This window comes from Mirounga leonina, unplaced genomic scaffold (genome assembly GCF_011800145.1).
Source record: "Mirounga leonina isolate KUSES-001 unplaced genomic scaffold, KU_Mleo_1.0 Mir_82, whole genome shotgun sequence".
NCBI lineage: Eukaryota > Metazoa > Chordata > Mammalia > Carnivora > Phocidae > Mirounga > Mirounga leonina.
This window is the reverse complement of record NW_023270825.1, coordinates 35,571,011-35,595,683: the sequence shown is the minus strand read 5'-3', so window position 1 is coordinate 35,595,683 and position 24,673 is coordinate 35,571,011. Positions and strand designations below refer to the sequence as shown.

Here is a 24,673-nt window from a genome sequence, read left to right as displayed (position 1 = left end):
TGCCTTCAGCTCAGGTCATGACCCCAGGGTCCTGGGATGGAGTCCAGAGTCGGGCTCCCTGCTCAGTGGGAAGCCTGCTTTTCCCTCTCTCACTCCCCCTGCTTGTGTTCCCTCTCTCACTGTGTCTCTGTCAAATAAATAAATAAAATCTAAAAAAAAAAAAAAAATTTATAATCTGTATCTAATCATGAGGAAACAATATCAGACAAACCCAAATGAGAGACATTCTAAAAAACAACTGGCCTTTATTTTTCAGAAGTTTTAGTATCTTCATATTTTTTTTAAAGGTTTTATTTATTTATTTGAGAGAGAGAGAGAGCACAAGCAGGGGGAGAGGCAGAAACAGAATGAGAAGCAGACTCCTCACTGAGCAGGGAGCCTGACATGGGGCTTGATCTCAGGACCCTGAGATCATGACCTGAGCCGAAGTCAGACGCTTAACCAACTGAGCCACCCAGGCACCCCAGAAGTTTTAGTATCTTTAAAGACAAACGAAAGGCTGAGAAATTATTATAGATGGAAACTAAATGGAATTCGTGATGCTGGACTGGATATGAGAAACAAAATAATGCTATAGAAAACATTACTGGGACAACTGACAAAATTGTAATATAGAATATGGAGTCAACATAAAACTTATTGAATCAATCTAGTCCTGACAAGATGAAATAAGCACATGCTGCCCTATTCCTCCTGTTAATTATGAAACAAACAAATATACCTGGACAAAATCCATAAAGCAACTGACAGAAGACCAAAAGCTGAACTAAAGACAAACTGGCTAGCGACTTCGGGCATTGAATTCCCTGGGATTTTGTTTGCCTCCAGTATATCCAGGCCTGGGCACAGGAGAGGTCCCCAATCCAAATACACCAATGGGCACAACCAAAAGGCTCCAAGAAAAAGCTCGCTTTCTCTAGCCACCAGACCAGGCAAGAAAGCTTCCCAGAACAGAGCGTCCTGACCAAACCTACTCTGCTCAAGGCAAACATCTCAAAAAGTCTACTCTTCTCTCACTCCCCTTTTGCTTCCACTGTCTCCCACTCTTGCCAGACCCTGCTGGATTCCCTAGCACTTCATTAAAACCTGGGCTCCATTGCATCCCTCGATAAGCACTGTTCTACTTCTGGGTCAACCAAGCTGAATTTGGGGAGGATCTTTGGGCAAAAACTCCATCATTTAAAGGGTCTGGGCCCTCTTTTCTGTTACCTTTATCCCATAGGGCAATCAAAGGTCTCTTTGTCTAGACTAAGCAAATGCCCTCAGAGCAAAGTAGCTTAAAAATGGCTTTCCCCTAGAATGCCTGCTCAGATTTTCCCTTCATTTTGAATCTATTCCTTACTCCTGTCAACTCTTAGATAATATAGTAAAAGTTTCTTCTTCAAAGTATCAATCTTCTGTTATTTAGGTCTTTTATTATTTAGATCTTTTCAACAAAAGAGTTTGTGGTAGGGTGTCTGGGTGCCTTAGTCAGTTAGGTGTCTGACCCTTGATCTCAACTCAGGTCTTGGTCTCAAGGTCCTGAGTTCAAGCCCCACCTTGAGCCCTGCGTTGAGCCCCACATGTTGGTCCTGAGATCAGGAGTCGAACGCTTAGCTGACTGAGCCATCCAGGCACCCCTTAACTAAATATGTGCTTGGTTCTCCCAGAAAAGGAAGGCCTAGGCAACCCATCAGCAGTTCCCTGTTCAACACAAGTTACCTGACCTGATTCTGAACCATCACTTTGCTCCATACGAGGAAAGTAACCTTGCAATAACCAATCTGCTCTTACCTTGTGTGACTTCCCTGTGACTGCTTCCTTGTGCCTGTAAGTCCTTCATTTTGTACAACTCCTTGGTGAACTTTTCTGCTAGACTGGATGCTGCCCAATTCATGAATTGGTGAATAAAAACCTACTAGATCAGTAAATTATGGAATTTTTTCTTTTAACAGGAAGGAGAGGTTTTACAATGTGAGAGAGATAGTGAGAAAAAAAAGGAAGGTGTTATTGTGAATTATGAATATTGGACTTCTTTGTTGCTTGTTTGGAATTACTTTCAACTACTTTTGATTCGTAATTATTCCTTTATAACACACAAATTGGATCAGGCAGAGCTTTACATACAGATTACACAAACCAGCTAGTAGAGTTAATTGAAGGTATTTGAATTACATTTCCACTACTTCCTTGACAATATCGCTCCCCACCCCTCCAACCCCAGGCTTCTATAAAACCTACTCTTCTTATGGAATTCTTACCAACTGACCAATCTCCAACTCTTATTCATTCAATGAAGATTTAGGAACCTTGTTCACATTCCTCTTTGATGTGGGAAAGACGTTATTAGGGTTCGAAGCTGATGGCCAAGAAAGAATTCTTGAGACGTCTTTGGTGCAAAAAGGTGATTTTATTAAAGCACGGGGACAGGACCGGTGGGCAGAAAGAGCTGCTGCACAAGGGCTGTGAGGGATGGCTGATTATATACTATGGGATTGGGGGAGGTAAGGAAAAGGGAGGTTTCAAGAGAACTTTCATATGCTAAGGAGGACCTACAAGATACCGAGGCCTTGCCACTGTCAAGTTAAGGTTGTTTCTCCCCTCTAGCAAGGCATTAACATTAAGATAGTTAGGAGATTCCGGGAAGAATGTCACACCACTGTCCCACCCAGGAGTGGGGGGGTGGGGGAGGTTGTAGGGTGTCAGCTTTTGCTTTGTCTTCAGCCAGCCTTCTGCTCCCTCATCACTCTTCTACATCAAATTCATGCCATAATCCTAGATTTCAACAGCCACAGTAGATGGCCCATCCAACACTTTAGCTTTGTGATTAGTATGCCTATTTAATTCCAGTGATCTTCCCCTAAATTCATGTGTTGTTGAAGCCAGTTCATTCCAGCTCCTGAGAGCTGATGTGTTCCTATCTCTTTCTAGTTCCCCACTCAATAACATGTTGATAACTTGAAATCAGCCGTGGTGACAGTATTTACACAACAAAAATCAACAAATGCTGCAAATCAGGAACTTTATTTATTTTTGAGGACCATTTCCCAGCAATGACTGTCTCTATCCCACTTCAACCTCTCACACACAGATCCAGAAACAACCTGGGGTTTGGTCATCAGCAGGCATTGCTCCACACCAGAAACAGAAAACCCCAATAGTTCATTCTCTAACCACCACCTCAACTCTCAGCTCTCACAGCCCTATTGCCCTCTACCTTCTCTTCAGTATCACACAGAACTTCAGGCCCTACTTGCATATTTTCTCCATAAATCACAAAGGTAGAAAGGATTCCAGTGGACCATGCTGTACTGTTTCCTGTGATCCTCTATTAAGAAGAGGACCAACAAACTACTCAACATTTATCAATTAGCTCCTGGAGTAACACAAGGTAATAAAAATCCTATTTCTTCAAAAGTCAATCAAAACATGTTCTTACCTTCATCACGCAATGTTCATGGTAACTTCTTTTTTCTTTTTTAATTAAGTAAGCTGCATGCTAGTGTGGGGCTTGAACTCACAACCGGGAGATCAATAGTCACATTCTCTACAGCTGGCCAAGGGAGGGGGAGGGGGGGAGGAGAAGGGGGAGGGGGGGAGGAGAAGGGGGAGGGGGGGAGGAGAAGGGGGGGAGGGGGAGGAGGAGGGGGAGGGGGAGGAGAAGAAGAAAAGAAGGAGGAGGAGAAGAAGGAGAAGGAGAAAAGAAAAAAAAACAACAACCCTGTTTTTGTTTGTTTGTTTATCAAAAAGGTAAATCAAACAACCAGGCAACATCATGCAGGATGTTTTGAGTCAACATTTCTGGCAGGACATTATATCCAACTACATGTCCTTATAATCTAAAAATATGTGTGGTTGCAGGGATAAGTGAAGGAAGGTGTATTGGTTTCCTATCACTGCTGTAACAAATTACCACAAACTCAGTGGCTTAAAACAATATAAATTTATTATCTTACAGCTATGTAGGTTAGAAGTCCTACACAAGTCTACCAAACTAAGGTCAAGGTGTCAACAGAGATGCATTCCTTTCCGAGGTTCTAGGGGAGAGTTTATTTCCTTGCCTTTTCCAGCTTCTACAGGCTGCAATGGTATTTTCTTCTCTTTTCATACTCATACAGGGGGCGAATCTGTTCACATCTGCCAACAGATCTAGAATGGTTTCTTTTCACTCTGCCTGTTCTCTTTCAGATGTACCCTGTATCAATAGACTAAAAGAATTCAAATAACTTTCAAATGTCACTTAAAATAATAAAAAGAAATACATCATACATAAAGAGAGGGAGAGAGACAGACAGACAATGGATTTCTAATGAAAATAGTTGTTCGGTCATACAAATATCCCCATGAGGAATCTTTTCAGAAACCATCCTTTCAAGAGAACATTTGGGTAGAAGTGTCTGCTTAAATACTACGATAATATTGTGATGGTCAGGACATTGCACATGGACTAAAGTACTTCTACCACAACAATCCCCAAAGGGGATTCATTAATTGGATTTGAGGAAGGAGAATGGAATTGAAAATAACTATATTGCAATTAAAAAAATGACATACGTAGGGCACCTGGGTGGCTCAGTTGGTTAAGCGACTGCCTTCAGCTCAGGTCATGATCCTGGAGTCCCAGGATTGAGTCCCGCATCGGGCTCCCTGCTCAGCAGGGAGTCTGCTTCTCCCTCTGACCCTCCTCCCTTTTGTGCTCTCTCTCTCAAATAAATAAATAAAATCTTAAAAAAAAAAAAATGACATACGTAAAAACTTGCTTTGTCATCATATATATAAATAGCTTAGATACACAGCTAATTATGTTCCCATGTTGCTTTGAATACCAAAGGGAATGGTAAGGAATGGTAATATCTCCTTATTCTAAAGCTAGTTTACAGTTTCAGTCCTATTTCCATGTTTTCTGTCCTCTTTTGTCTTAGAAGCACAGCCACCAGGATTGATGAACTTGAAGTCAAATCAAAATAAATAACCCAATTGAAGCACAGACAGAAAAAAAATAATTTTTAAAAAATTGCATTCAAGACATGTGGCACACTCAAAAGATCTAACATATCTGTAACTAGAGTGTCAGAATAAAAAAAGAGAAACAATAGGATTGAAGAAATGATGACTAAAAAATTGTCAAACCTGATGACAGACATCAATCCACAGATTCAATCAACTCTGAAAATCTTCGGCACTATAAAGATAAGTAAAACCATACCAAGGCACATTACAGTCAAATTGTTTACAGTTAAAGACAGAGAAAAACTTATAAGCAACCATGGGGCAGGGGGCGGGGGAGACACATTACCTTCAAAGATGCAACAACAAGGGGCACCTGTGTGGCTCAGCCAGTTAAGCCACCAACTCTTGATTTTGGGCTCAGGTTGTGGGATAGAGAGCTGCATCAGGCTTCACGCTCAGCATGGCATCTGCTTGAGATTCTCTCCTTCTGCCCCTGCCCCTTCCCCCACTCACACACACACACTCTCTCAAAATAAATAAATAAAATCTTCTAAAAAAAAAGATGCAACAACAAGACTGAGGGCTGACTTTTTTTAAATTTTTTTTATATATTTTAGAGAGAGACAGAGAGAGCATGCAGGGGAGAGGCAGAGGGGGAAGAGAATCTCAAGCAGACTCTATGTGGAGTGTGGAGCCTGACTAGGGGCTGGACATGGGGCTGGACTTGGGGCTTAATGTGGGGCTTGATCCCAGGATCCTGAGATCACAACCTGAGCTGAAACCAAGAATCAGATGCTTAACTAACTGCTCCACCCAGGCACCCCCTGAGGACTGACTTTTAACATAAACTAAAGCAGTCAGAAAATAACAGAATAACATCTTTAATGTACTGTGGGAAAACCTATTATCCTAGGGTTCTACACCCAGTGAAAAATACCATTTGGGGCACCTGGGTGGCACAGCTGGTTAAGTGTCCAACTCTTGGTTTTGTCTCGGGTCCTGATCTCAGGGTCGTGAGACTGAGCTCCATGTTGGGCTCTGCGCTCAGCATGAAGTCTGCTTAAGACTCTCTCTCCCTCTGCCCCTACCTCCTGCTCTCTCTCTCTCAAATAAATAAATTAATTAAAAAAAAAAAAGAAAATACCATTCAAAAATTAAGATTAAATAAGGAAGTTCTCAGGGAAAAAAAAAACTGAAGTGATCCACTGCTATAAGAACTGTGCTATAAGAAATACTAAATGAAATTCTTCAGGCTGATGGAAAATTAGCCCATTCAGAAACATACAATGGTAGGAAGGAATAAAGAGCACCAGAATCGGTAAATGTGTAGAGAAACAGAAATCAGTACTGGCAGTTAATAATGACAATAATAATAACATCTTGTGAGATTTATTAAATTTGTAAAACTACATGATAATAATAGTATTGTGGGTGTAGGGTAGTTTAAAGTGAAAAAATAAACTTCTTAAAAGGAGCAGAAATTGTAAAAGTATTAATTTAAAGTAAGTTATCATAAGTCAAGTACATCTCTAGGTCTAGGGTAATCACTAAAGATAACAAAAGTATATTATTAAAATACAAAAAGAAAAATACAACAATAAAATAAAAATACTCAATTCAAAGTAAGTGATAAAGGAAAAATTAAGAAACTGTATTAGTTAGTGTTCTCCAGAGAAACAGAATGAATAGGATGTGTGTATATATGTAGGAAAAGATATTATTTTTAAAAATTGGTTCTATGCAATTATAGAGCCTGGCAAACCAGCAGGCTGGAGACCCATGGAAAAGCCAATGTTACAATTCAAGTCTCAAGGCCATCTGCTAGCAGAATTTGCTTTCACACAGGGGAGGTCAGTTTTTGTTCTGAATAGGCCTTCAGCTGAGTGAATGAGGCCCACCCACATTATGGAGAGCAATGCTTTACTCAAAGTCCACCACTTTAAATGTTAATTTCATCCCAAAACACCCTCACAGAAACATCTAAAATAATATCTGACCAAATATCTGGGCATTGTGGCTCAACCAAGTTGGCCCATAAAATTAACCATCATAGGGGGATGCCTGGGTGGCTCAGTCAGTTAAGCGTCTGCCTTCAGCTCAGGTCATGATCCCAGGGTGCTGGGATCGAGTCCTGCATCGGGCTCCCTGCTCCGCGGGGAGCCTGCTTCTCCCTCTGCCTCTCTCTCTCTCTCTCATGAATAAATAAATAAAATCTTAAAAAAAAAAAAATTAACCATCATAGGAACAAAGAACAGATGGGGAAAATAGACAATAAACAGCAATATGGTAGACTTAGATCCAACATTATCAGAATTTAAACATCAATAGCCTAAACATTCGAATTTAAAAGCAAAGATTATAAGATTGAATTTAAAAACACAAAGCTCAACTATATGCTATTTATAACAGATATGCTTTAAATATAACAAAACAGAATGGTTGAATAAAAAAGGGGGGAGATTGTCATGCAAACACCAACTGAAAGAAATGTGGCTTAGCTATGTTAATAACAGACAAAGTAGACCATGAGATAAGAAGTATTACGTGAAATAAAGGATTAGATTTCATAATGATAAAAAGGGGCAATTAACAGAAAAATTAAAATCTTAAATTTGTGTGCCAATTGTTTCACAATTAAAAAGTGTTGACAGAATACATAGAAAAATTCATAATCATAAGTGCAGATTTTAACACACTTTTCTCAGTAACTTACAGGACAAGCAGGAAGTCCTAAGCCTAAAAATCTCAGTCAACCTAGCCCTTACTGCCAAGGAGGGGACAGCTGAAGGAGCTGGAAACCTGACATGGGCTAAGAAGAATCCTTTTTACAGAGTCTTCTCCAGAGTCCACCCCACAGGACCTGCTTCCAGTCCTTCTCTCCCTCTTCCAACACTGGTGGAATGATGAAATTTTAAGAAAAAAAATGGCGTTGCTACATAGCTACTAATTTCTGGCAAATAGGGTATGGGTGGAAGTGTTATTTGGCAGCTTCCAGGACTCTTCCTTAAGAGATAGGACTAAGATAGGCACTTTGTCTCTTCTTTGTCCTTAATTCTGCTGCCTTGGGTCCATCTTGGACCATGAAGTCCTAACAGAAAAGCAGCCAAATTCTCTATCACCATAGAGAGCTGTAACTGGCCCTTGACAAGCCTACTCAAGATTTTAATGTAGCAGAAAAATAAATTTCTATCTCTATTAAGCTGTCTTTTTAATTTTAGCCACTTTAATTAATGAATCTCATTGTGGTTTTGATTTGCATTTCCCTAATGGCTAATGATGTTGAGCAACTTTTCATGTGTTTATTTGCTGTTTGTGTAACTTCTTAGGTGAGATGTCAATTCAAATCTTTTGTCCACTTTTTAATTGGGTTGTTTGTTTCCATGCTATTAAGTTCTGAGAATTCTTCACAAGTTCTATATACCAGTCCTTTACCGGATGTGATTTACGAATATTTTTTCTCAATCTGTGGCTTGTCTTTTCAGGCTCTCAACATTGTCTTTCAAAGAAAAGATGGGGGTCCCTGGATGGCTCAGTCAGTTAAGCATCTGCCTTCAGCTCAGGTCATGATCCCAGGGTCCTGGGATTGAGCCCATATTGGCCTCCCTGCTCAGCGGGAAGCCTGCTTCTCCCTCTACCCCTCCCCCCTGCTTGTGATCTCTCTCTTGCTCTCTCAAATAAATAAATAAAATCTTTTTTTAAATGTTTTTAATTTGATAAAGTTCAATTTATCAAATTTTTTCTCTTAAGGGTCATGCTTTTGATATCATATCTAAGGAGTCTTTAACTCAAGGTCAAAAAATTTTTCTCCTATATTTTCCTCTAGAAGTTTTATAGTTTTAGTTCTTAGATTTAGGTTTATAATTCATTTTTAGTTCCTTTTTGCATAGGGTACAAGATACAGATCAAAGTGCACTCTTTTAGGCAGATGGACCAAATTGTTCCGGATCATTTGTTGAAAACACTACTCTTTCTCCACGGAATTGCCCTTCTATCTTTACAAAACAAACAAACAAAAACAAAAACAAAATTAAAAAAACAGATATTCATGTGTGTCTGGATCTTTCAGGACTTTCTATTCCATTCCATTGATCTTTTTATTTATTTCTATGCCAATATCCACTGTGTTAGTTATTATACCTTTATTTTTTCATGAACCATAAAATTTTATTAAGATATTGAAAACATTCTTTTTACTTAGTAAATGATTTTTACATAATATCAATAGGCATTTATAAAGATGTCCATGACTTTTATTTATTTTATTTTTTTAAAAGATTTTATTTATTTATTTGAGAGAGAGAGAATGAAAGACAGAGAGCATGAGAGGGAGGAGGGTCAGAGGGAGAAGCAGACTCCCTGCCGAGCAGGGAGCCCAATGCGGGACTCGATCCTGGTACTCCAGGATCATGACCTGAGCCGAAGGCAGTCGCTTAACCAACTGAGCCACCCAGGCGCCCCTGTCCATGACTTTTATATAACATTCAACACACAGTGAAACTAGCAAATCTAATATTCAACCATATAATTTCTTCCTTTACATGATACATACAATGAATACAATGTCAGTTAAAATTTCTGCCTGAGCATATGTTTCTCTTAATCCCCTTTGTGCCTCCTGGAGATGGGGCAAAATGAGCTGGACAGACTTGGAACTTTGTTCAATGCATAGTTACTGTAGCTTTAAATAAACATTGAAATCGTGTACTGTTAATCCTTCATCTTTGCTACTCTTTCTCAAAGATGTTTTGGCTAGTCTAGGTCCTTTGCATTTGTATATAAATTTTACAATCAGCTTGTTATTTATAGAGATTATGTTAGTACTCTTTTCCCAAACAACTTTATAAAAATAAAATGAAAGTTATTTGGCATCTTGTAGTAAAAATGGGAAAACAGTAGTGTAACTCAATTATTCTACTGCGATTTTAGGTTAGTATGTAATTCTTACTCCTAATTTTTACACGTTCATAGGAATTATCAAAACTTCACATTAGAAGAATATATTATGGCTTGATCTACATAGAAAGTTAAAATCCACAAATTTTTACCATGTCAGGTACAAGAGAAAACCCCAAATCCAATGTAAATCCTAGGAGACTTGATGTCTCCAAAATGAATGTTTGCACTGAGTGGCAGAACGTTTGTACATCGAAGAAGCTAAAAAAGGAGGGGGGGAGGGGGAGAAGAAGCAGCAGAAGAAGCAGCAGAAGAAGCAGAAGCAGCAGCAACTGTCACTAGGTGAACACCTCATAAAAGTCCAAAAAGAAGAGCATGGGGACTTTAAAAATGATCCAGTAAGACTTGCAGCTCTTTACTTTCTTGATTAATAAGACGAAAACACAATGTGAATTTCATCAAGTACTAGAAAAGCATTAAGAATATGAACCCACCAAAAGCAGACTCCAGCAAATGGGAAAATCGTATTTTGGGTAATTCTGTGAAATTCTTAAAATAGGTCAAATTTTTTTCTTCTATAATACTTACCCCTTCAGGGAAGAAGCATAAATAAGAATCCCATTGTCGGGCGCCTGGGTGGCTCAGTTGGTTAAGCGACTGCCTTCGGCTCAGGTCATGATCCTGGAGTCCCTGGATCGAGTCCCACATCAGGCTCCCTGCTCAGCGGGGAGTCTGCTTCTCCCTCTGACCCTCCCCCCTCTCATGTGCTCTCTGTCTCTCTCATTCTCTCTGTCTCAAATAAATAAATAAAATCTTTAGGAAAAAAAAAAAAAGAATCCCATTGTCTATTCCTAAGGCAGATTATGTACCTCAAAAATTCCAGGGAAATGCTTTTACAGAAGTGAAAGAATGTCCCAATTATATATTGGTCATAACAGAATCAATAGGAGAAAGCTCAAAGGTCATCTAGAAGTTTTCAAACCAGCCTTCATATTAGAATCTCAAAGAGAACTTTAAAAAATACACATGACTGGGCCCTACCCTGAGTTCTGATTTCTCTTAGCTGATCTAGGGGTGGGGACTAGCATATATATTTTAGAAGCTGGCCGGGTAATTCTAATGTGAAGACAAAGTTGAGAAGGACTGTCTAACTATTTTCTTTTATATATGATAAAACTAAGGCAAAGAAAATTGATTTTCTCAGGAATGAAGCTAATGATTATTAGCAAGAGAAAACAAGAGAATGTAACATTTACAAAGAATTGGTTATTTATTGCTGCTTATGATATTACCCCCAAAACATAATGACTTAAAACAACAAACATGTATTACCTAACAGGATTTTGAGAATGCTTTACTTGAGTGATCCTGTTCAGTATCTCCTGTGACATTGTTGTCAAGCTGTCACCTGGAGATACAATCATCTGAAGGCTTAACCGGGGCTGTACAAAACTGCAGAAGACCTAACATTCCTTACTGGCTATTAGGAGCAGGCCTCAGTTTCTTGCCACATAGGACTTTCCAAAGCGCTGCTTGCTATGTCCTCATGAAAGGTGTTCACCTAGTGACAGTTGCTGCTGCTTCTGCTTCTTCTTTACCCAAATGAATGATCCAAGAGAGGGAGCAAGGAGGAAGTCATGATGCCTTCATGATCTATTGACATCCCTCCACTTCTGCCATATTCTACTCATTAAAAGCTAGTCACTAAATCCAGCCCACACTCAAGAGCAGGGAAATTTGCCACCACCCTTTGAAGGAAACAGTAGGAAAGCATTTGTGGTCGGGGGCGCCTGGGTGGCTCAGTAAGTTGAGCATCCAACTCTTGGTTTCAGCTCAGGTCATGATCTCATGGGTTGTGGGACTGGCCCACATGGGCTCCCCACTCAGTGGGGAGTCTGCTTCAAGACTAACTTAGCTTAACTGTAGTTTAAACAGTAAACATTTATTTCTCACAGTTCCAGAGGCTGGGAAGTCCATCATCAAGGTGGCAGTTGATTCAGTTCCTGGTGAACACCTGCTTCATGGCTTGCAGTGTCCTCACATGGCAAGAGAAGAGAGCTCAGGTCTCTCTTCCTCTTCGTAAGAACGCTAATCCCATCATAGGGGTCCCACCCTTGAGACCCCATCGAAACCTAATTACTTCCCAACAGTCCCACTTCCAAATACATTGAAGGTTAGGGTTTCAATATTTGAATGGGGGGGGGGGGCAAATTTCACATCTATATGCTAATATCTTTCCTTTATTTATTTTTTTAAATATTTCATTTCTTTTTTGACAGAGAGAGACAGCTAGAGAGGGAACACAAGCAGGGGGAGTGGGAGAGGGAGAAGCAGGCTTCCCACTGAGCAGGGAGCCTGATGTGGGGCTCGATCCTAGGACCCTGGGATCATGACCTGAGCCCAAGGCAGACGCTTAATGACTGAGCCACCCAGATGCACCTCTTTCCTTTAAAACTATACCCATTTTGATGAAAATTTGTTTTTTTTCCCCAATTGTCAACAATGCTGTGATAAACACCTTTATATATAAAAAGAAAACATATCTTCGTGTACATGTATAAACATTTCTGTAGGATAAGCTCCTACAAGTGAAATTACTTGGCAAATTTTAGATAACATCAGACCACACTTCAGAAAGGTTGCAAAAATGTCCACCTTCTCAAAAAGGAGGAAACACTGTTTCTGTAGTAACTGCCAGTATAAACATTTGTATCAAAAGACTATGTACAGTTGACCAGTGAAGGGGGTCAGGGGCAAAACTCCCTGCACAGTTGAAAATCCACATATAACTTTTTTATAACTTCTGACTCCCCAAAACCTTGACTGCTAATAGCCTACCTGGACCAGAAGCCTTACTGATAACATAAACAGTTGATTAAACATGTTCTGTATATGTATTATATACTGTATTCTTACAATAAAGTAAGCTAGAGAAAATATTATTAAGGAAATCACAAGGAAGAAAAAATACATTTACAGTGCTATACTGTATTTATTTTTTAAAAAATCCATGTGTGGGCAACCCTCTCAGGGCCCCTCCTTCTTCGGGAGCTTTATACTATCGCTCAATACACTTTGCTTTGCTGCCCACCAAATAATAATAATAATAATAATAATAATAATAATAATAATAATAAATAATCCACATGCACCCAAGCAGTTCAAACCCATGTTATTTAGCTGTATTTCTATTCTCTTACAGATGGGCCATTCTCAGTCTTAACTTTACCTATCAATCTAACTTTTCACATTGTCGATTACCTCTTCTTCCACAAAGCACTTTCTTCACTTTTCTTCCAAGGCTATATGCTCTCCTGCTTTCCCTCAAAACACACTGGACTCCCCCTTGTCAATCTTTCCTCCTGGTTCCTTCTCATGGAACCAGGGAATGGTCAAATAACTTGCAATCTCATGGATTTAAATACCTACCTCCAGCTGGATGTCTAAGAGGCATCTAAAAACATCTAAAGCTACATTCATAATCTCAACCCAAAAACCTGGTCCTTCCACATGTTACCTTATTTCAACTCAGTAAATTGCAACTCCATCTTTCCAGTTGCTCAAACCAAATCCTTTCTCTCTTAGGTCCCAACTTCCTCTTCTTTCAGATTTCTGCTTAAAACAGATCCTGCCTCCCACCATCATTCCCTATACTTTTAGTTTGCCTTTTTAAAAAAATGCCATGTCTCAATATCTAAAATTAGTGTTTCTTTAATTGATCATCGTGTCCTCTACCAGAATATTAATTGAGGGTAGGAATTTAGCTGGTTCGCTACAGTATCTCTAGCATCTAGAGCAGTTTTATGTTGTTGTTGGCACACTGATCACTCTATTTGCTCAATAAACGAATGAGTTGCAGGTCATACATAAATATAATTGAAGATCAGGCTGATGAAGTGGCAAAGGCAATAAACTTAGAGATAAAGCATGTAGGACAGAGGTTTAGCCTAGGCACAGCTATGATGCTTTAGGCAATTTATCCTTCAAAATCGATTTCCTCATCTGTAAAATAGTGTTTATCTCATATTCCTCAGAAAATGAGACCATTGATACAGTGTCTCTTTGGATTGCAATACACAAGTTTCACCACCTGCAACATCTAGGAAAAAATATGCTTCAGTTCTTCTCTTAATTTCATCTACTAATGTATAACAATTTGAGTGTACATCTTCAGTCTCTCATGTTACACTGTATCTTTAAATGTCCACTTGTGCAAACTTTGAGGATAGTAAAGGCAATTACCAGGGAAAAAAAATCACCAAAGAGTCTCTAATTCCATTATGGTGATGGTTGTACAACTATGTAAATATGCTAACAATCATTAATTGTACACTTAAAACAGGTGAACTTTATGCTATGTAAACTACATCCCAATAAAAATCCCCAAATAAAGAACGAAGTTCAATAAGTAAGCTCTGCTATCAATCAGATCATCTTAAGAAATGGTTTATGAAAGAAACACCAGTAGTTGGTCGAGTCCAAAGTGACCTGAACAACCCATCGTCAGAACGGTAATGGGATAACTAAGCTGAGGGCTGTAAGAACGAAGCCAGGTTCCTCCAGGAAAGAAAGCATCATACTCCGAAGCCTGCAGTGTCAGTCCTCACAGGCATCGCACCTGCCTCCCTCCTCCTGTCCTGCTCCCCAAGCAAAAGCCCCATCTCACTATGCAGAGTGGACGCCTGCGGGAGGGAGTGTCCGCCCTCGCTGGTCCCTCAGCGTCTAGTTTACGTAAGGCCCGCGTCCTCTCCAACCCCAGATCTGCGCGGGGAGCTGACAAAATCTAGGCTAGCTGGGCTGACGACCCTCCCCGCACTGACCGACCCCGAGATCGCCCGGGCACTTGCAGCCGCCGGCGCCCCAGCTCAGAAAGGCCTACAACACCTCGCCGGCTCCGACTCTGGCCGAGCAGGCGTCACCCGAGATTTTAAAACGGTGACGGGCGCCACCTGGGCCCTCCAACTCGGGGCTGTGGGCGCCACCCAGAGCACGCCCGCGCGGAACTCCCGCCACAACTCTCCCGGGGAAGCCCAGCGCGCGGCGCCAGCGTCCGGCCGAGTCCAGGATCCGCGCCCCGCTCGCGCGCGCGCGCAACTGTCCTCCCGCGACACCGCCCCTCGCTGGGCTGGACTCGCGAGGCCCGACCTCCCCCCCGCCCCGGCTAGTTTCCCGCCCCGCACGGAGGCGCGATCTGAAACGGGTGTTCCGCCAGCCAATGACTTCTGCCAGCGAGTCACCTCCAAGGTCCCCCGTGTCTTTTTCGCCCCCTTCCGCCTTCAGCGATGCCCGTCGACCGCTCCAATTGCGAGCCTCTTCCGTCTCCGCCCCGCAGAGCCGCCCGAGCGCGGCTAGTTGCACGGGGCGCAGGCGCAGTAGCGCGGACTCGCCGAGCGGTCGCGGAGGCCGGGACTGGGCTGTGGTGCGCGGCCGGGGATCGCACCTGCAGTTTGGCGGCGTCCATTGAGGAATCTCGAATGGGAATCCTGCCCAGGCACGTGGTCTTCGTATAAACCGCCGCTCTCGTGGCTGCGGTGTGTTGGGCCGCAGGCGGGCCTTCAGAGTAGGCTGTACACGTCCTAATGGTTCCTCTTTTGCAGAAGAGGACACCGCAGATAGGCTAGGAGGGAGGAAATTGTCTCAGCCTTTCACGCCCGAAAATGGCACCTTGCCTTCGAGGGAACGGCCCCCAGACAGAAAGTGCCTGGCTGTGCCTGCTGGCTCCTGTCCTGGGGCAACAAGCTCCATTAATCTGACCTGAAAAATGTTTCTGCTAGGGCAGTTGGAGCTGCCTGAAACCCGAGTCACAAGTCAGAAGTGCAGACCACATTTCCTAATTTTGAGGTTTATTTTAAAATTTGAGGTTGGTTAACACATGTGCAACAAGAATTAAGTTCTCCTTACAGGCCACTAGTTACTGCATGCCACGTGGAGCCCCATAAATTTACCATTTCTCTTCAAACTCATGCTGTCCCCTATTTGCCATATCCCCAGTGTTAGACCTGGAGTCACTTTCTAGTTTGGCCCCTAAGAAAATTCCTCATTCCAGTTGACCTCTCCCTGTCCCACAAGTGAAGGAGATCTGATTACTTAACTAGTGGATCTGGTTGCCATAGTTAACTCTACTTTTGGTCATTTGGACAGTTAACAATTTGGGGCAATTATGAACAATGCTGCCATGAATAATTTTAGAAGTATCTTTTTGTAGAATATATATACACATTTCTCTTTTTTATGGTTTATTTTAAAGATTTATGTTAGAGCATGAGCGGGGGGGAGGGGGGTAGAGACAGAGGGAGAGAAGCAGACTCTTACTGAGTGCAGAGCCCAACACGGGGTTCAGTCCCATTCCCCTGAAATCATGACCTGCGCCGAAATCAAGAGTCAGAGGCTTAACAGACTGAGCCACCCAGGTGCCTCATATATACACATTTCTATTAGGTAGGAATATAGGTGTATTCAATTTGGGTAGATGTGAGCTATGGTCAGCAGAATAATGGCTCCCCAAAAAGGTCTATGTCCTGATCCCTGGAACCTGTATTTTAGGCTACATGGCAAAAGGGAATTAAGGTTGCTGATCAGCTGACTTTAAAATAATTATTCTGGACTGTTCATTTTAGAAATAGTCTGTTAACTATAAATATAAATATTCCAACTAAGAACACAAGTTCTAATTAATATCCTGCTTAAAATAGTTAATAATATAATTAGATATATGTTATAAGTAACAATCTAGACTAGACCATAAATAAATGTATAGAACAAGATAATGACCAAGAAGAGTTAAATGCCAAATATTAAAGGAGAGAATTTTTCAAGTGAAAAATTCCCAATGCATTTTATTCATAATGTAGCCAATTCAAGATGCTGGAGGAGATGTCTATATCTTCTGTGTTCTTGTTGGCAGCAATGAAGACAGAGCTTTTTTATTTATTATCCTGTCCAGTCTCACAATCAGATGCAATCTTTGATTTGTTAGATGCTTCATAATCTTGTATAATAAGCCTTAGGTGATTGATGATTTCCTTGTCAGCTGTTCTCATGTTAAATCCCAACATCTTCATAATAATTTCTCGAAAGTCAGAAAGCTACAAAGAACCACCAAAAACATAAGATATATCATTAGTGGGTGCCTGGGTGGCTCAGTCAGTTAAAGGCTGCCTTTGGCTCAGGTCATGACCTCAGGGTCCTGGGATCGAGTCCCACATTGGGCTCCCTGCTCAGCGGGGAGTCTGCTTGTCCCTCTCTCTCTGCCCCTCCCCCTGCTCGTATGTGTGCTTTCTCTCGCTCTCGAATAAATAAAATCTTTAAAAAAAAAAAAGATATATCATTAGTTTTGGTCACCTACTTATTGTGTACAATGAGATTCGTATCAGAAATGTGGTCTTATTAAACATTTCTTTATGAAATGTAATATTCTACATTCAAATTATATTTTTAAGCTAGAAATATGGTCTCTTCTCTTACAAGAACTCTTTATTTAAAAATGTCCTTTTCAGGGTGCCTGGGTGGCTCAGTCGTTAAACTCCTGCCTTCAGCTCAGGTCATGATCCCAGGGTCCTGGGATCGAGCCCCGCATTGGGCTCCCTGCTCGATGGGAAGCCTGCTTCTCCATCTCCCACTCTCCCTGCTTGTGTTCCCTCTCTAGCTGTCTCTCTCTGTCAAATAAATAAAGTCTTTAAAAAAAAAGCTTTTAAATATATATATTTAAAAATAATAAAAATGTCCTTTTCATTTTAAGATTTTATTTTTACACTTTATAGACTAAACCTAATTTTACTGCTGCTTGTTTTTCATCCCTAAGGAAATTCTTTTTTGGACTTTGGATTTGCTGTATGGTAATAGTAGTCCCCTAAACATCTCTCCACTCCTCCTCCCAAAACCATAGTGATCTTCTAAGGAAAGCAGTTATAACCACCCACAAATCATATCTAAAGCATAAGTAGAGAATATCACAGAATTCAGTTTGCGTATAAGTGGGGAAATAAATATCCTAAACCAGCAGAGGCCGCTCCTGAGCCCACACTGGAGGATGCAGTTGGTTTCCAGTGGTGTCCCAGAAACAGGACAATATATAAATGGGGAAATACTGAGAAGTCTACAACCTGGTGGGTCAGAAAACTGGCAAGTGGGAAGGAAAAGAAAAGGGCTTAGAAGCACATGAGATCAAAAATGGCAGTCTTTTTTTTTTTTTTAAGATTTTATTTATTTATTTTTAGAGAGAGAGCTCGTGCCCACAAGTGAGCGGAAAGGAGCAGAGACGGAGGGAGAGGGAGAGAGAATCTGAAGCAGACTCCAAGCCCAGCACAGAGCCCGACGCGGGGCTCCACCCCATGACCACGAGATCATGACCTGAGCTGAAACCAAGAGTCCGATGCTTAACCAACTGAGCCACCCAGGCACTCCCAAAAATGGCAGTTCTGAAGGACAAGGTTTCTGAGGGAAGAGGGAGATACTTGGAAGGGTGAGATGTTCCTTGGAGGTTTGGAGATGAAGGAAAAGAAAAAAGCTAAACAGTGGAAAATAGGGTACTTCTATAAACAAGAGTACTGCAGAACCGGGTATCATATAACCTCCCACCGCAACAGAAAAGGCTTGAAGTAAGACTAGAAACTGCACTCACTGTGCCAACACAAGAGGGTAGTATTGAGTTAAGAAACCAAGTAAGTAAACCCTGCCCTGTAACTACCCTAAAGTAGAAACACCTGAAATTGAGAGGGCAGGGCAATTAAAAGGATTTTATTTTATTTTTATAGATTTTATTTATTTAATAGAGAGAGAGGAAGGAGCAGGAGGAAGGAGAGGGAGAAGCAGACTCCCCACTGAACAGGGAGCCCACACAGGGCTCATTCCCAGGACTTGATCCCAGGACTTTGGGATCATGACTGGAGCCGAAGGCAGACATCCAACCAACCGAGCCACCTAGGCACCCCAATTAAAAGGATTTTAAAGTGTATAGATAAATGGCAAGTAATATCCCTCCAAATTTCTTTAAGAAGAAAAGAGCATCATCCAAACTAGTCAGGAGATGAAAATACTCCCCCCCTCAAAAAAAAAAAAAAAAAAAACCAAAACACTGCCACGGAGCAAAAGAAACATGTTTGACACAATACCTGATATGGATTACATTTCAGGGGTGCCTGGGTGGCTCAGTTGGTTAAGTGTCTGACTCTTGATTTCTGGCTCAGGTCATGGGGTCGTGGGATTGAGCCCCTCCATGGGCTCTTTGCTCAGCATGGAGTCTGCTTGTCCCTCTCCCTCTGCTCCTACCCCACTCACATGTGTGCACTCTCTCTCACTCACAACTAAATAAGTAAATAAAATCTTTTAAAATTGTTTTCAAACAAGGATTTGCAGACATGGAGGGGGGCAGGAATAGCTCTATTTTGAATCAGAAATGTAGTAATTCAGAATACAAATGGACCAAAAAATGACATCCAATATGCCTTATAGATAAGGAAGATGTGGTGGTTGAACTCAGGCAAGAATAAGACAAAGTCATCTCAGAAGCAAAGAGTCAACTACAGAGTACCCAAAGGAGAAGAGATCTGACTGAAAATATAGTAAGGATATTGGGAAGAATAAAAACAAGAATATAAATATGCAGAAGTTTAAAAAGAGAAAAAAACAAAAATAATATCATGATTTTATGTTTCAAGAATCTTTTAAGGTAATTGATAAAAGTTACATATACCTTAAGCTACCAGTAATAGAGATGTGGCATATAATTCCACAGTAGCCCCAAATTATCAGTTAGCCTTTTAAAAATTCTCTTGAGAGGCACCTGGATGGCCCAGTCCTTTAAAGCGTCTGACTCTTGGTTTCAGCTCAGGTCGTGATCTCAGGATTGTGAGGTTGAGCCCCGAATCGGGCTCCAAGCTCAGTGCAGAGTCTGCTTGAGGTTCTCTCTCCCTCTCCCTCTGCCTCTGTCCTGCCCCTCGTTCTCTCTCTTTCTAAAATAAATAAATCTTTTTTTAAAAAATTCTCTTACAACACCTGCTTTATAAATGTAGTGAAAATCTAGGCAAATTTAGAAGCACTACCCTCTTTTCCTAGGAACTGACTCAGCCCCAGACACATGGTTTCTCCTGAACTTCCATTCTCGGACATCTTTTTCCTCTTGTCATTGGTTAATCAGAGGATGCGTATGCAAACCTAAGTGAAGATAATCATATATGCTGCCCCTTGCTACTGTGGATTCACCAGGAATAGGCATTTGACCTAAGCTGAGCTTTCTTAGACCTTTTCCTGGGACTCTCTCTCCTGTCACAGATTCTCTAAACATAAAGCAAGCTGACAAACACAGATGATTAGAAAAGTTTTAGAAGGCTCCAGGCACTGATCCTGTGGTCCAAGTGCAGCTCTTGCCCCCTCAGAGGTCTGGTTGTTTAACTCACCTTTGATTCCATAAGCCAACAAACTCCTTTTTGTCTGGCTTAGATAAGAGTCTAAGTTGAGATGGGTGTTGATCACTTTAACTCAAAGACTGTTGACATAATAATGAACAAAACAAACCTCGTGTTTTTGTCCTGGAACTTTATCGTTTGCTGTGCAGAACTCAGGAGTGACAGTGTCTAACAGCTGATGGACCTTCTCTTTGTCCCCTCTTGCCTCTTCCTTGGCAGAGTCCAATGTAGTTTTCAAGTTGTCTGTTTTCATAACTGCCTTCCCTTTCATTGCTTCAACTTGTGTTAAAGATTGCCTGAGCTTTTCAATTGTTTTGTTCTGTGAGGGTATAAGGTTGGGGGAAAGGGAGATGACTAATTAGATCTCTTCTAAATAAAAGACAAGATGCATGATATAACCCATGCTTCTTTTCCTTCTTCTTTTTTTTTTTTTTTAAGATCTGATATACGGAAAAGAAAGAAAATTCCACAATTTATTAATTAAGAGGACATTTCTCAACCATCATACTCAATAACAGTCACTGAGCACTTTTATAAACTAGGCACTTAGGATTTAAAGAGGTTTAATGAGTATTCATGTCCTCAAAAGTGTTAACAGCCTCTGCTAACCAAATTCAGAAATAGAGAAAATAACTGGCTTTGAAGCAAGATAAATATTGCTGATAAAATGGCAAAAAAAAAGAATTGATCCATTAGTATTTAGTGCACCTTTGGTTTAAGGCATAAAACATATTTTGAAATACTACAAGTGAAGCTTGATATGGAAAAGATCCAAAGAGGAGCCTCCAAAAACGAATAAAAGTTTAACTATTTACTATTTACTTTCTTATTGAAAGACCAAAATAAGATGAAAAGAACAAGGACTCTAGAACCCTAGCATTTAGAATACCAGTTACCTTTGAGAAGTAGGAAAGAGAATAGGCTTGGTGTGGTTGATATTACTCTGGTTTTTTTAGATAAGTGGTAGATGTCCATGCATCTAATTTTATTATCCTATATGCTTTAATATTATATATACTCATGTGTGCATATAAAACAATTTTACTGTTTTTTTTTAATTCAATAAGAAACATGCAGCTAAAATAATAACAGACCAAAGCTGAAGAGAATTTTTGAAAGCCTCACTTCCTTTACTTACCTTAAGGACATTTACTCTTGTAAGTTGAATTTTCATACTTTTATTTGACAATTTCAAATCACTGAGCTGTTTCTGAAGTTTCTGAATTTTCTCCTCTAGTCTCTGAGTTGTAGCAATCTGTAAATTTTGCTGAATATTCAATACCGTTTGTTTCCCATTGTCTTTCTCTAGCTGTCTGGACATCTTGCCATGCTCGTCTGTCCACGAATTCTTAGTCCCAGAGTTTTCCTTTGCAGAAATCAACAGTATTGAAATAAAGAAGTTGTACTTTAAGGTGGTGTTCCACACTAGCATACCAGATCTACTCTAGGCTAATAAACTGCAGACAGTAATACTTGCATACGTAAAATATTTTTTCACCATAGATATGCATTTTTAAGGGCGCCTTGGTGTTTCAGTCGGTTAAGCATCTGCCTTCGGCTCAGATTATGATCTCAGGGTCCTGGGATGGAGCCCTGCATCGGGCTCCCTGCTCAGCAGGAAGCCGCTTCTCCCTGCTTGTGCTCTCTCTCATTCACTCTCTCTCAAATAAATAAATAAAATCTTTTTTTAAAAAAGATATGCATTATTAAAATAATCTGGAAAATAAATATGACAATAAAATTGATGGCTCAGTGCTAACAATTTTATAAATACCAGATGGTAACATAGATTATATCAACTTTTCTAGCAATGTATTATAAGGAAATAAATATTTAAACATTCATACACAAAGATATTCTTTACATTATTTATAACATGAAAAAATAGAAACAATGCAAATGTCAAAAAAAGAATAACTAGGGACGCCTGGGTGGCTCAGTCGTTAAGCATCTGCCTTCGGCTCGGGTCATGATCCCAGGGTCCTGGGATCGAGTCCCACATCGGGCTCTTTGCTCAGTGAGGAGCCTGCTTCTCCCTCTCCCTCTGCTGCTCCCCCTGCTTGTGCTCTCTCTCTCTGACAAATAAATAAATAAAAAGCTTTAAAAAAAAGAATAATTAAATAAAATACATATTATTGTTATTTTTTTAAAGATTTTATTTATTTATTTGACAGAGAGAGACACAGCAAGAGAGGGAATACAAGCAGGGGGAGTGGGAGAGGGAGAAGCAGGCCTCCTGCTGAGCAAGGAGCCCAATGTAGGACTCGATCCCAGGACCTTGGGATTATGACCTGAGCCGAAGGCAGACGCTTAATGACTGAGCCACCCAGGCGTCCCCTCTGGTGTGATTCTAAAATAATAAGACTAACGTTTCACTTTCAGGGTTCTAGTGGTCAGTTAGTGTATTTATTAATAGAAATAAATATAGATTATATTGAGATATCTGGACTTAAATAACTTTAAGAAAAAAATTACCAATCACTAATATTATAAATATTTAAACTACAGATATCTGAAATAGCAGGAAAAAAGTATGTTAATAATCTTATTTTAAATACATATTGTGAAATATTGATATTCAAAAAGAATATTTTTAATTTGTCAAGAATTATATTACAAAGCTAACTGAGTAAATTGTAAACTGTATGTACAAATTGCCACTTTGACAGGTACACAGTTTACACCGAATAATTATACTCACGTAGTGTTATCATTAACCTACTTTATTTCTGTCCTCTGTTGTTCCTTTAAATGTATTCTGTTGGGGGGCACCTGGGTGGCTCAGTCACTTAAGTGTCAGCCTTCGGCTCAGGCCATGATCCCAGGGTCCTGGGATGGAGCCCCACATTGGGCTCCTCAGCAGGGAGTCTGCTTCTCCCTCTGCTCTCCCCCCTCCCTGCCCTGGCCCTGCTCTTTCACTCGCTCTCTTTCAAATAAATAAGTAAAAAAAAATTTTTTTTAAGATTTTATTTATTTGACAGAGAGAGACACAGCGAGAGAGGGAACACAAGCAGGGGGAGTGGGAGAGGGAGAAGCAGGCTCTCCGCTGAACAGGGAGCCTGATGTGGGGCTCGATCCCAGGACCCTGGGATCATGACCTGAGCCGAAGGCAGACGCTTAACGACTGAGCCACCCAGGCGCCCCATAAGTAAAATATTTTTTAAAAATGTATTCTGTTAGACTAATTCTTCATCTGCCACTAAATGAAATTTAGGACAAGGCCTTATTTTCTCTGATCACTTTCAGTTTTGTGTAAACATTTTAACTTTACCTTTACTCACAGTTGTAGGTACTCAGGAGAGACGACATTAACTGATCAAGAAATTATAAAGTAAAACAACCAAGTAGAAATATTAGATATGACAAATGAAGAGTTGAAATGAACAACGTAATGGATGAGATAAAAAGATGGATAAAATCTCGATTTGAGGATCAAATTGAGTGAGTTGAAAGATCAGATTGAAAACTCTCCAAGGGGTGCCTGGGTAACTCAGTCGTTAGGCATCTGCCTTCAGCTCAAGTCATGATCCCAGGCTTCTGGGATGGAGCCCCACACCACGTCGGGCTCCCTGCTCCACAAGGAAGCCTGCTTCTCCCTGTCCCACTCCCCCTGCTTGTGTTCCCTCTCTCGCTGTGTCGCTATCAAATAAATAAATAAAATCTTAAAAAGAAAAGAAAACTCTTCAGGAAGGCAGGATAAAAGGACAATAGGATATAAACTATTAAAAAAAAAAAAAAGCAGGGGCACCTGGCTGGCTCAGTCAGCAGAACATGTGACTCTTGATCTTGGGGTTGTAGGTTTGAGCCCCATGTTGGGTGTAGAGATTACTTAAAAAAATCTTTTAAAAATTTTAAGAATTAAAATAAAATGAAAATTTAAAAAAGCCAAGTGTAGGGCGCCTGGGTGGCTCAGTTGGTTAAGCGACTGCCTTCGGCTCAGGTCATGATCCTGGAGTCCCAGGATCGAGTCCCACATCGGGCTCCCTGCTCGGCAGGGAGTCTGCTTCTCCCTCTGACCCTCCTCCCTCTCATACTCTCTGTCTCTCAAATAAAAAAAAGAAAAAAAAAAAAAGCCAAGTGTATTAGGGTTCTCCAGAGAGACAATACCAGTCAAAGGTGTGTGTGTGTGTATGTGTGTGTGGGTGGGTATAGTTGTGTGTGTGTGTGTATAGTTGTGTGTGTGTGTGTGTGTGTGTGTACAGTTGACCCTTGAACAACACAGGTTGGAATTGTGTGGGTCCACTTTTACACAGATTTCTTCTTCAGTAAATATATTGGGAAAACTTGTAAAGATTTGCAAGAATTTGAAAAAACCCATAGATGAACCACATAGACTAGAGATATCAGAAAAATTTTTAAAAAGTTAGGTATGTCATAAATACATAAAATATATATAGAAACTAGTCTATTTTATCATTTGCTATCATAAAATATCACAAAGCTATTAT

General features: G+C 40.5%; 1 protein-coding gene across 1 annotated transcript in view; it reads right to left on the bottom strand.

Moving 5' to 3' along the window:
• LOC118002520 (restin homolog) overlaps nucleotides 1-24,673 on the bottom strand; it is a 90,106-nt gene that overhangs the window by 30,102 nt on the left and 35,331 nt on the right. Inside the window, exons 7-9 of the mRNA XM_034993020.1 lie at nucleotides 21,364-21,591; nucleotides 20,335-20,544; nucleotides 16,772-16,907 (exon numbers count right to left, since the gene is read on the bottom strand). Of these exons, the coding sequence (XP_034848911.1) occupies nucleotides 16,772-16,907; nucleotides 20,335-20,544; nucleotides 21,364-21,591 (574 nt within the window). The remainder of the gene's footprint in view (nucleotides 1-16,771; nucleotides 16,908-20,334; nucleotides 20,545-21,363; nucleotides 21,592-24,673) is intronic.